Raw genomic sequence first — 13,006 nt, 5'->3', positions numbered from 1 at the left:
CCTACAATTTTTGTTGAAGATGTCACAGTCTTCCATTCCTCTGAACGGCAAACAAGTTCCCATCATTAATTTCAGGAGACATGCAGTTTGAGGTGGCACGGAATCCAAAATACGGTGTTTCGCTTTGTTACACAAAGATAGTCAGACGTGAAATTCGCGTTACCGACAAGGAAAATTTATCATGGGCGGGTTTTTAGTATATGCTGTAGGCTTAGGCGCTGTTATATACCGGATTAAACGACGATATTCTTACGCATAATAAACGTTATTGATTATTCGAACGGGAAGTACTAGTGGATAATTTATTAACAGAAGCGTGATTACAAATGTAACAAGATTTCGTGTGCGTCTGCTCTTGATTTTGCAGACAGATTTCGTAGCACTTACCACAAAAATAGCGATCATCCCCGTCAGTCCACTGATATCTGCGATTTCTGCTGAACGGTACCGGGGTTCGGTTCGTGTGTGGGGGATCAGTTTGTCGCTTCGACCCCGGGAGGAATGAAGTTGTCGCTTCGACACTCTTCACCAAATATAAGTACCATTTCTAATGTGCCACGGATGGGTACGAGTTTCATAATAATAATACTAAAATATTTTAATGTACTATTACCAATAATGAAAAATTTAATTGTCATAAAATATATATGAATTGTTTTAATGCACCGATAGGAATAGTTCGTTTACATAAGTAAACAGAACTTTGCTTTAGCATGGTGTCCAAGACATTTCAATCGGAAAAATACAGGCTTTGCAAAGCATATTCAAAAATTGATAAATACATGTGTTATGCAGTTAATTTAAAAACCGGAATTATAATAGCAACAAACTATCGTAACTTTGATAACGCCATAATTTGCACAATATAAACCAAATGCACACTCGTAAATTAACAGTATTTCACTAAGCACTGTGAATGTGAACTTTGGTCTGAAAACAATAGTAGTACGAGTGTGTGAATGCGAGGAATGCGTTTTTTTTCGATCGTTTCCACAAGCGTTTGCGAAGTTGTACCTGTGAATTCTTTTTTTTTTTTTTTTTTTTTTTTTTTTTTTTTTTTTTTTTTTTACATTCAGTCATGCTACTACTTTATTCTCAGGTCAGCCTACAACGCGTGAACAAAAAGTAAGGAAATTTTGTAGTTTCTCATGTTGTGTTAGTCCAATTCACGCGATATTTCCGTTGTTGTGTGAGAAACATATCAGAAAAATATCCATATATTGTTAGGATATCGTCTGTTTTTTGCAAGGAAGTTCCGAAAGGCGTTTCGTGGCGGGTGGGAGGGGGGAGATCGGGACTGCCCCCCCCCCTCCCCCCATTATCTCCTAAATCAAATTACATATGACCCTAAGCGCCGTTTAGACAAACTGAAAGATATTCTGATTTTCAGTCATGCGACGAAAAAGATATACGCGTTATCGATAGTAAAGAGGCCATCGATAAATTTAAACTCTCGGTATATTGATAGCACTATCGTCTAATCACCCATATCTACTTTAACCAAGACATTGTTGGCGTTACTTTAGTACATGTGTTGTTCTGTTAATCAGCTCCTTTCCAAGTGTTTAGGCTGACCCTGTTTGAATGAGCTCATATTTCTGGGATTAGTAAACTTCCTGGTAGAGGTTTTCAGAGTAGGAGATTGGTTAGTTTAGAGAGAAAGGGACCAAATTACTTGGTGATCAGACTAAGAGCAGTTGACAGTTAACATAGATCATAAGGTATGTGTAACAGAAAATTTGGAATAATATAGTAATATATTGCAGAAACTGATTACACCAAGCATTTCTACCAGCTGCCTGAAGAATATAGCCTTTGAGAAATTTGTCTCTGCAGTAAAATGTAAACATTATGAGTCTCATTTGAAATGTTTCTATAGGTTCGGTAGATGTTTGAATGTTGTTTGACAGACTTCTTGGTTGCCATCAGAATTGAAGGAGGAGATGACTCTTACAATTGTGGATTGTACAGAGCTTAATTATGTGTCTGTTGTTTCCAGGCCCACAGCAGTTGACTTAACTACTGCTGACACATCACAAAATGACGTGCAACCTCGCTCATCCACGAGAGGCCGTAACCATGCAGACAGTGTCCCTAGCAGCAGCAGCAGCAACAGCAGGAGGTCAAATCGCAGAGGCTCTGCCACATCAGATGTGGATGCTAGTGGGAACTCTGCAGCAGGTGCCTCTGTGCAGAGAACGAGCCGCAAGATCAATGCCGAAACGAATGCACGACCCAGCTTTAAGGTACAGTGGTGTAAAATCTGTAGCAAATGCGTAACCACTCCCTTAGCCCGAGTTTTTCAAATTCCATCCTGTCTTTGAATAAACCTTTTATATGTGATGGATTAAACTCTGGCAACACAGTCTCATTGAAACTCATTTCTCTCAGTCTGACCACACTGTTTATTGAAAAAGATAGGAAGAACTGCCATACGTTCAGATTTTTCTGTCACATTTGCTCACGGATGGCAAAATCTAGTGGCAGAGCTGAAGCAGAGTGGCTCCCCACAAAGTAGAAGGGAAGTCACATTTGTTTACAGAAGGACATGAGAGTTTTTCATAAAGCAGGGGGGAGGGGTTAAGATTTTATAAAAGTGAGTGTATGTGCCAAAATAGTACAGTCCTTGACTCACAATATTACTAGTTTGCCTAGACACTGCCATATTAATTATCTGCCATTTGCAGAATAGTCTAACATATAAGTGTCAGACTATGCCGTGCAGTATGAAATAAAAAGTTAAAGTAGGTGTTTCCATGGGTGGATCCAAAATGACAGTGTTATGCTTGCGAGAGACTGAAATAGAAGGATTACATGAGTTGCTTCAGCAACATTGCACTGTGGAGTGCCTCTTGGACTACTGAATTTCCTTACTGATTTTCCATTCATCTGTCAGACTGGGGTTGTGATGAATTGTGGTCGCAGATACATCCAGGTTTCTCACGTGTGTTGTTTCTCATATAATGTAACTTGTTGGTTTTATTTGTATTTTCCCAGTACATATCAGTACTATTATAATTTCCTTGCTCCTTTTTTTACAGTGTTATCACTGTTACATCATGCAAAATTTAAATATCATGTTCTTTCAGATAATGGTTTAGGGCTGCCCTAGGCAATATTCAATCTCTTTCTAGTGTGTTTGTGTGTGTGTGTGTCATCAAGTTATATAAAGTGGAGCTAACCTTATAAATCAGCTCATAGAATCATTATTTATTATAATAATCTATTGGTGTCATCTTTTTTATATGAAATAATAGTCCCTATTTATTCCGAGTATTTTTCCCCCATATCAATTTCGTTATACATGTAACTTTTACTGAATTTAAACAGTTTTTTGTACCATGGAACAGTTACTAGCATAATACAGAACAGCTCCTAGTGTAATACAGACACACTCTGATAACCCATGTCATTTACAGGTTGTTTTATGTGGCATGCTTCAACATGAAACCAGATTTGTATTTTTCAAGGAATCCCTCTTTTTTTGGGCTGCTATCCTTATAGCCCAATGGTTGTGCTTCGTTTACTCCAACCTACTTTGAAATTAAGAAACAATTGATGTCCAGTTATCTAAATGCTCATGTAAACATTTAAAATTCATCAGCAAAGTGTGTATTAATTAGCCCGTTTAATATATTACAAAATGCAGCTCCAGCAGAAAACAACTGAGTTTAGTTTGAACTTTTAGTTAGGATTGAAATAAATTTCTTAATAAGTTTATAAGACAGTTTTATAACCTTAACACTGGTATTTGCAAATGAATGTTGTGAAAATGAATCACTGGTTTCCCTGTACTTGGTACTGACACCAGAGTTTACCTCCATTTCACCTTCCAGAACACAAGAAGAGGCACTTCCAGTAAAAAATTAACATCTGAAACTACTTCAGTAAAAGATGAAATTGATGAGTCTGAGAACTATCCTCCTGAGTTCATACACAAGATAAAGTCTTCCGTTGATACAAAGGTACGTGCAGAGATTTAACTTCTAATTAGTTGTATAAAATATATTAGACAAAACATATCACATTTCTATCTGAGATACCATTTGTTTTTCAGAGGAAGTCAATGTAGCATGTAAATAATTACTGCAACACATCATAAAGTAATTATTACATTATAACAACGCAAAAGAGGATGTGGTTATAGTGCACTTATGGTGTCTTGTGGTGATGTTGGCCATTTGTTGATGTTGGTTGCAGCCAATTGGGTGATAATGTACAGTAGCCAGTGACAGTCACTGAATGTAATGATTTATTTTGGTATAAGATATGAAATGATTACATTCCTTTTCGTTGTAGGGAGTCCCAGAATAACTTTTATTGATCTCATTATTAGGAATTTTAAGGTTGCTTACAAATTTTTATATTTGTTTGATGACTGGTAAAAGCTAGCTCTGCTGACAAAATAGATTGACCTTTAGTGAAGTCTAAGGCCATATCAATTTGAAATGTGACAATTTGGTTGTGAAACTTCCCACCAGATTAAAACTGTGTGCCAGATTGAGACTCGAACTTGGGACATTTGCCTTTCACAAATAAGTGCTCTAACAACAGGACAATCCAAGCTCAACTCACGTACCCCTCATCACAGCTTTACTTCACCCAGTGCCTCGTCTCCTATCTTCTGAATTTCATAGAAGCTCTCATGTGAAGTCTTCAGTACTAGCACTAATGGAAGAAAGGATATTATGGTGACAGAGCTTGGCCACAGTGGGTGGGATGTTTGCAGAATAAAATTTTCACTCTTCAGTGGCGTTTGTACTGATATGAAACTTCCCAACAAATTAAAACTCCGAGCCAGACTGCAGACTCGAACTCAGGGCCTCTGCCATTTGTGAGCAAGTGCTCTACTGACTGAGCTAGCTAATTGTGTACTCACAGCCTTACTTCACCCAGTACCTCACCTCCTACCTTCTGAACTTTACAAAAGCTCTCCTATCAAACTTCAATGTCTAACATCCTGCAAAACAGGATGTCACAGAGTTATGGCTTCACCACAGCCTGTGGGATGGTTTTAGAACGAAATTTTCACTCTGAAGTGGAGTATGTACTTATATGAAACTTCCTGGTAGATTAAAACTGTATGCCGTATTGATACTTGGACTTGGGACCTTTGCTTTTTATGCCAAGTGCTGTGCAAATATATTTTTTTTAATTTAAAAAATATTTATTTATTGGATTAACAGGTGGGAACTGCAGCAGTGCACATAACAAAGAAAAACAAATAAGGCTGTGGATGCAAGTTATCTGTGAATAAACGTGTAAGGGAAAATATTTAGAAGCTGAAGAGAAAACAGTTGGTCAAGTGCGAGTGCGAGACACACACTGAGGGTTCAGTACAAACTTAATTATCTATGTACGAGTATAGTTCGTCCATCCTGGGAATCAAGATTTTCAATGTTATTTACCCGTTATTCCACACAGTAATGTTCGTCTATTATGCTTTTGACAGATGGTGAATGCAGTATATATTCTAATGCCGAAAATATATTTTTGTGTGATAGAATTACAATTTTACAGTTTTGGGATTTTTTTTTTTTTTTTTTTTTTTTTTTTTGCTGTACTTGTACTGTGAAATCTTACAACTTGCTGAATTTCAGGATGCATAGTCAATGGGAAGTATTCTAAAGGTTTTGATGAGTGAGTTTGCAAGTATCAAAACATGTACATAAATGGGTGAAACTCTTGGTTGCATTGGCTTAGAAGGTTAAATTTTTACACCACCAAGGTGCCATAGACTTAAGACATAGATCTGAACTTGATATGCCAATCTGTTCCAGAGAAAAATGGGTCTTAACAGACAGATGGACAGACAGACAGACAGATAAAAACTGAGAGAAATTTTTTGTGTGTTTTAAGTACAAATTAACAGCTTATGGATTTTTTTCTGTACTTGTATTGTGAAACGTTGCTTCTTGCCAAATTTCATGTTTCTAGCACAACGGGAAGTACTCTATAGGTTTTGATGAGTCAGTTTTTGAGTATCAAAATATGTGACATAAATGGCCTAATCATTTGATTGCATTGACTTAGAGGCTTAATTTTTTTACACCTCTGATAGATCATAGACCTTAGTATGTGCCATAAATATTAACTTAATACGTGTACCCATTTCTGAAAAAAAGGGTTCTTAACAATCATACAGACAGATGGACAACAAAGAGTTCTGTTTTTACAGGTCGAGGCTTGGAACCCTAAAGAAGGAGGGGGAAAGTTAAGGAAACTATGAAGAGATGTGGTGTCAAGTTCAATAGTGTTTTGTGGTTGGAACAATGTCTACTCAAATAGTGGAAGGGGGGGAGGGGCATGTCTCGTCTTGTCTTAATTGACTGGACTGGTTGACAAAAATATACTGTAAATAATTCTCACAATTGGCCCGATAGCGTTGGATGTGGTGTGGGATATGGTGTACTTGGAGACACATCCATAAGTCTACCAGATTGCTGATGTCATCCATGCCATTTAGATGATGGGAAATCAGAAAATATCAGCATGGTAGGAGAGCAGTGATGCTGTGGTACACTAAGGTAGAAAGCCATGATCTTCTGTACAAGGGTCCAGATGTCCGCTGCTGCTCATCACTCGAAACTGTATAAATCCGTATCTTTGATATTACACTTGAGGCACAGGGGTGAGTCCACCAGCACAGTGCGGCACAGTTTCTGTCTTGTAGCAGATTTGCCATTGTCTAAAAGATACATCATTGCAGTAGTGTCAGTGGTGTGGTATGTTTCATGGATCATTTTCCAAACTGTGGTCTACAAAATCTGGGGGTGGAGGCAGTTGTAGAAGATGGTAGATGTCTTGGGTGGTCGTCTTCTTGGTTCCTGGGAGCTCGGCACATATGTAGAGATATTCCAGAAAGAAACGGCCAATGTGTGGAACTAGAGGTGCAATATGTGCCACTAATGTTGGTGGGCATCTCAAAGTAGGTGCGAATTCAGCAGTTAGCATTCCAGTGAATCTAATATCCTGGCTTTTCCACAACCAGGCCATGGCATTGGTGTAAATTGCTGTGGCCCTAGCTGTAATGTTAACTTCAGCTAGGCCACCATCTCACTTATCTAAAGTGAGGGCATCATACTGGACTTTCAAAGATATCTCCAAAACATATATAATACCCAAAGGCCGCCTGCAGTCTGGCCACCATTGTTCCAGTGATGGGCAGAATCTGCAAAACGTGGGGTATCTGGGCTGCCAGAAATGTGTTGGCAAAAATGACCCTCTGGCACACATTCAGCAGATGGCTCTGTATGTTTGCCTGGATGCATTGTAGTATCACAAAAAAACTGATTGCTAAAGTCACATGTGTACACCTTTTAAAGACACCGGAGGGCATCCATCTGTTAAAAGGGGGTTGTGTTACCTGTGTGAAGGTCCTGGTTGACTTTCATGGCACATGATTTTGTGAAATGTGCTGTAACAGGCAATCCTGTGCTTTGTAGCCTCTATTTTGACCACTAAACGTACACTGAGAGCCAAGTTGTCTGTGTAGGTGCAACATCGGTAAACATGCTCCTGGAGTGGAATACCCACCAGGCATTTCCATAGACCACAGATGAGTGGATCCATCGCATTGATGCAAAGCACAGCCAACAGCAGGTAACCCTACCATACTGAGTGCTCCGTCCATATGGGTTGTCTGTGTCTTCCATTGACAAGAAGGCAGGATGTTGCCCCTTGAAGGAGTCATATTATCACCTGTGTGACCATTTGTGTAATTACCACCTGGTGCATCTCTGCATTCAGGAATGCGTAGTTGATGTGGTCTAACACTTGGTTGAAGTCAGTGGGGATTAAAACAGTTGGCAGTCAGATGTGTCGTGCCATGATGATGATATCTAAATATTTACTGAGGGCAGTCTGGATTTTATTATTGCCACCTAAGAAGGTTTGTCGTGGAACACAACTTGCTGTAACATATGTTTGAGTCACATAGTTTGAAGGTATGTGAAAATATTGAAATCAGAATGTAGTAATGTGTCTGGCCAGTAACTATTAAGCTGTGTTCCTCCCGTGTGCTTTGCACTGGGATAGGTAACCCTCCGATGAACTCTGGTGGTGGGAACACTGTGCCAGACCGAAGTTTCCAGTACATGTCTCTCCATTGCAATAACATCTGAACTGGAAAAGTTTGAAAAGTCTCCAGTAGTATGCTGTCCAGGCCAGGAGACAGATTCAGTGATCCATCGGCCACAGCTGCAAGGACATTTTTGGTGGTCACTTCCATGGTGATGAGGGTTGCTGCCCTGGTGTGGACCTCCTTGAGAAGCTTGACACTAGTTCCTGTATCATTCAGTACTTCATGACAAAGGTATCTGCAGTTTGTTGTGAAGGCGTTAGTGATGTGAGCTTGCAGTGTCAGCCGTCATCCATCAGACAGGTCGAAAATTGACATTAAGGCCTGTTGAAATCATCAAAAATTTTGAATGATGTAATCCGTAGAAAGTTCTTTACCACTAATCCTGTCTTGGATGTGTGCTCATACAACAGCTCCCACTAAGCAGCATCTGGTCAATGTTAAACATTTTGCTTTGATGAGTTGAACTTCTTTTTTATGATCTGAGGATGGGCCTGGTCCATGAGATTGTGTACATTACTGTAGTAAAAATGTGTTGTGTGATGATTCATATTGTGTAAAGGCGTAGCAACCGGTGAGTCAGACACACAGTATCCACCACAACAATGTGTTCCCACATGATTTGATACGTTTAACATGAGCCTGCCGTGCATCTGTGAGCTGTTGTCGACATTCAGGGTCTTGTATTATAGTACAGTGTCGAATTTCCAGAGTCCTGTGCTGCGACATGTAGATTGTCTACGGAGGTTGATGGTACAGATTTCAATGTCATCATCTGAAAAGACAGACAGCCAATATTCTGCATCAAGAAGATTGGGTGTTCGAGCGTCAGCGATATACGATCTGCTGAGTTGGCTGGCAGAGTGGCTTGTAATGTGTATGAGCCCTGGGTGGTCACCATGTACCAGTCTCCAAGTGTTGATGAGATGAAGGTGCTAGACCAAGAGCAGAGTTCTGGGTATGTGGTGAACTGTGGGTATTGGTCTGTATGCTCGAGAATGCATTTAAAATCTGTACCCCTGATTAGGTCCTCCATTTATCCCTGTGTGAAGATGCGTTGACATTTATGAAGTCTGGTTCCTTCAACTGTCAGGGCCACCCCTCGCGCTGCTTGTAGATATGCAACTACGGGAAGTGAAATCCCTTCTCAGAGGAGGATGGTCATACCGATGTGTTGCATATCCATCAGGCTGGAGTGCATCTCATATTCATAAGACCCAAACCAAGTCGCTGCCTCAATTCTTGTAGCAGGGTGATGTCAACGTCCACTGCTCGTAGCGTGTTGTGGAGTAATTGAAGTTTAATGCTAGAACTGATATTGGTGTTTATAGTAGCTATTCAGTATGGTTGGTGGGGGACCTGTGCTTCTGGTATGCTTGTAGCTGCTGAAGTTAGTTGTGGAGGATTGCAGAAGTCCATATTGGTTGCAGGGCTCATTTCAGTCAGGTAGAAGTGGCAAATCCACATCATCTGCTCATAAAACAGACCATCAGTTTCAACATTGACAAGAGGTGGTGGTGCTGACTGATTCAGGTAAATGACCTCAGTGATATAAATGTGCTATTTTCCATATCTTCTGGGTGGGGTTCTCGCCAATAGTCTCTGGTGAATGACTGACAGTCTTGTGGAGAAAGTGTCTTCATGGCAGTGGGAAATGAGTCATCTTGTTTGTCAACAGATTTGTGCACCACCTCTTTGTCCTTTGAAGTTGACTCAGTGGCTCATTCCGATGTCTTGTGGCATTTTTTGCAGTGTTTGTATGACTGTTGCTTCCGGCAATGTGTGGCGGTGTCTGAAGAAGGAAGAGACTTGCGTTATTCTGGTACAAAAGCTGTGGTCAATATAATATAGTTATTAATCTCTATAAACTCTCTTGGGTATCCTTGTGAACTTTTAGTGTAGGTGTACCCACTTGGAAATCAGATTTTCAGTGGCACTGTCAGTGGCAAATTGCTGTGATGCCTCCAGTTGTGTCAGTCCTGGGAGAGGGTTATGAACTGCACCTTGTGAGGGCTTGATTTTCAGTGCCACCACCTAGGTTGGTGGAAGAGTGTTTGTGGTTTGGTTGGTGTTCATTTCATTGTGTCACAGCTGTGTGTTGTAGTGTTGAAGGCATTCACTATGGATGCGGCCTTCTTTGTCACAACTGGAACATGTAAGAGATTGTCTATTGGAAGTCACCACTGCTCAGCATCTGCCTACAAAAATGTATAATTGGACATGGCGGATGAGGTCTATACGACCTATCGCACACTATTGAACTCCAGGGATCCCCCCCTCCCCCCCCCCCCCCCCCCCTGTTTCAGCCACATGGTTGTGGACTTTTCCATATAGAATTAGTGGTGTTATGAATTTGTCTTCATGTACTTCGAAGGCAGTTCGAAAACATGGATTGTTCGAAGGCCAAGTCAGGTGTGGTCCACATCCACTGGCCTGAAGTTGCTGTTGAAGTGTCAAAATATGAATCGATGGATAATCTTGTTGCAGGCAGCATTAGACGTCACCTTAACGTAAACAAGACTGCTGACAATTGATAGGAGAATGACAATGAGATCATCGCATGGGATCCTGACATCATCACATAAGAAGCACTTTGAGTCCTGAATAGGCATTCAAAAAGCTGAACTTATGGGTGTTCTTCCTGTAAGAGTTGGTCATGATAGTATGTTTGGCTTAGAAGTACAGTGATGCCGAAGTCAACAAACACTACACACGCACAGTGGTGCAGATGGCTGACCATGGACCAACTGCAGAACTGCTGAAGGCAGACTAGTGAATGAGCTCCCCAAGCACGATTCACGACCTGTCCCCACAGTTTTACTTCTGCCAGTAACTCATCTCCTATCTTCCAAAGTTCACAGGCGCTCTCCTGCTAAACTTACAAGACTAGCTCTCCTAGAAGAAAGTATACTGTGGAGACGTGGCTTAGGCACAGTCTGGAGTATGTTTTCAGAATGAAATTTTCATTCTACAGCGGAGTGTGTGCTGGTAGAAAGTTTTATATCTATGCATACTCTGCTGCAGAGCAAAAAATTTACTCTGGAAACAGCCCCCATGCTGTGGCTAAGCCATCCTTTCTTGCACGGGTGGTAGTCTTACGTATTTCTCAGGAGAGATTTTGTGTATTGGAAGGTATGAGGTGAGGTACTGAGAGAAGTGAAGTTGTGAGAACAGGTAGTGAGTCATGTGTGGATAGCTCATTCACTAGAGTACTTGCCCACGCAAGGCAAAGATCCTGAGCTCTAGTTTCAGTCTGGTATGGAGTTTTAATCCACCAAGAACTTTTATATCAGTGCACACTCTACTGCAGAATGAAAATTTCATTATGGAATTTGATTTTGAGTTGGCAAAGCCAACAAATATGAACTAAAGAAAACTAGATATTCTGACAGACTGGCCTGAACTCTAGGTTGGATTGGAATGTGACATTTGGTTGTGAGTTGGTGAAGCCTAGATGTGAAAGGAATGGAACTAGATGGGCTGACAGACTAACCTGTAGCATAGTCCAAGGCCTAGGTTAGGTTGGAATTTGATAATTTGCTCGTGAATTGGCAAAGTCAACGAATCTCAACACAAAAATACGATGATTGTTATAGATTGATGTGTAGCATAACCTGAGATGACATTTTTCATTGCTGTAAGCTACTCATACATGTCTTATTTCTGAGTGTGACAAAACTTCTGATAATGTTGTTCAAGTCTAACCTAGTAAAACAAAATACTACGTAACTGTATTTACGGACCATAGGAAATTACAAAATAGGATCTCATTTGCAGCCTACATCTGAGTTACCATTCATTGTGTCTACTCACCTGGATTCATCATGTGAACTGTTAGCAACAGCTGCACACAGTGGAAAAACCCTGGCCCCATTAGAGCACTTATATTGCCACTGTTGTGTGAAGCAACTTACTTGTTATATATTTTCTGGCATTCAACTTGTGTATTTTATTTTCAGGATGAGAAAACCACACAGCCATCACTGTTGTCTAGTTCTCCTGAGGACACATTCATTACTAAAAGTTCGGATAAAGTGGTTTCTGTTTTTACACCCTCCTTATCTGAGGTAAAATTCACTATTTTTCTTATTCGTGAATTATATTGAACAGATTATCATCTGAACTTCAACATATCACTTATTATATATTTCTGCAGGATGAGATAAATGCTGATGAAGATAAAGAAAATCAGAACAATGAAGTTCATCTGAATAAACTGGAGACAAGGAGGCAATCAAATAAGTATACTGGTAGGGCAAGATCTTATAAAACAGGGTCAGATGAAACAGGAAAGCAACGCAAAGTAGATCTTCTGGTAAGTAAACTAAAATTTTAGTTTTAATGAGAACTACAAAGTGCTACATAAGAAATTCTATGTTCCTAGCTAGCAGCATATTTCCGTATTTTTTGTTGTATTCTAAGAGACTGTTAAATATTAATTACTTCAATAAATTGCATTGCTGAGAGAGAGAGAGCATATACATATATTTCAATGAGAAACACCTTCTGGATCATAATTTGATGTTAATGATGACTGGTTTTCATCTGACAAAGGAAGTAGGTTACAGTACGATTGTTCGCCCACTGCTTGAATACTGCTCAGCGCTGTAGGATCTGTACCAGATAGGGTTGATAGAAGAGATAGAGAAGATCCAACGGAGAGCAGCGCGCTTCGTTACAGGATCATTTAGTAATCACGAAAGCGTTATGGAGATGATATATAAACTCCAGTGGAAGACTCTGCAGGAGAGACGCTCAGTAGCTTGGAACGGGCTTTTGTTAAAGTTTCGAGAACATACCTTCACCGAAGAGTCAAGCAGAATATTGCTCCCTCCTAGTATATCTCGCGAAGAGACCATGAGGATAAAATCATAGAGATTAGAGCCCACACAGAAACATACCGACAATCCTTCTTTCCACGAACAA

At 40.1% G+C, this 13,006-nt stretch overlaps 1 protein-coding gene across 11 annotated transcripts in view; it reads left to right on the top strand.

Annotated features, from left to right (window-relative positions):
• LOC126354916 (mucin-17-like) overlaps window positions 1–13,006 on the top strand; it is a 518,430-nt gene that overhangs the window by 278,412 nt on the left and 227,012 nt on the right. For all 11 annotated transcript variants that reach the window (XM_050004997.1, XM_050004993.1, XM_050004988.1 and 8 more), the window contains exons 9-12: window positions 2,000–2,246; window positions 3,837–3,965; window positions 12,040–12,147; window positions 12,237–12,395. In XM_050004997.1, the coding sequence (XP_049860954.1) occupies window positions 2,000–2,246; window positions 3,837–3,965; window positions 12,040–12,147; window positions 12,237–12,395 (643 nt within the window). The remainder of the gene's footprint in view (window positions 1–1,999; window positions 2,247–3,836; window positions 3,966–12,039; window positions 12,148–12,236; window positions 12,396–13,006) is intronic.

The sequence above is a fragment of the Schistocerca gregaria genome, chromosome 3, assembly GCF_023897955.1.
Source record: "Schistocerca gregaria isolate iqSchGreg1 chromosome 3, iqSchGreg1.2, whole genome shotgun sequence".
NCBI classification, from domain to species: domain Eukaryota; kingdom Metazoa; phylum Arthropoda; class Insecta; order Orthoptera; family Acrididae; genus Schistocerca; species Schistocerca gregaria.
The sequence above is the reverse complement of the archived record's forward strand: the minus strand, read 5'-3'. Positions and strand labels throughout refer to the sequence as shown.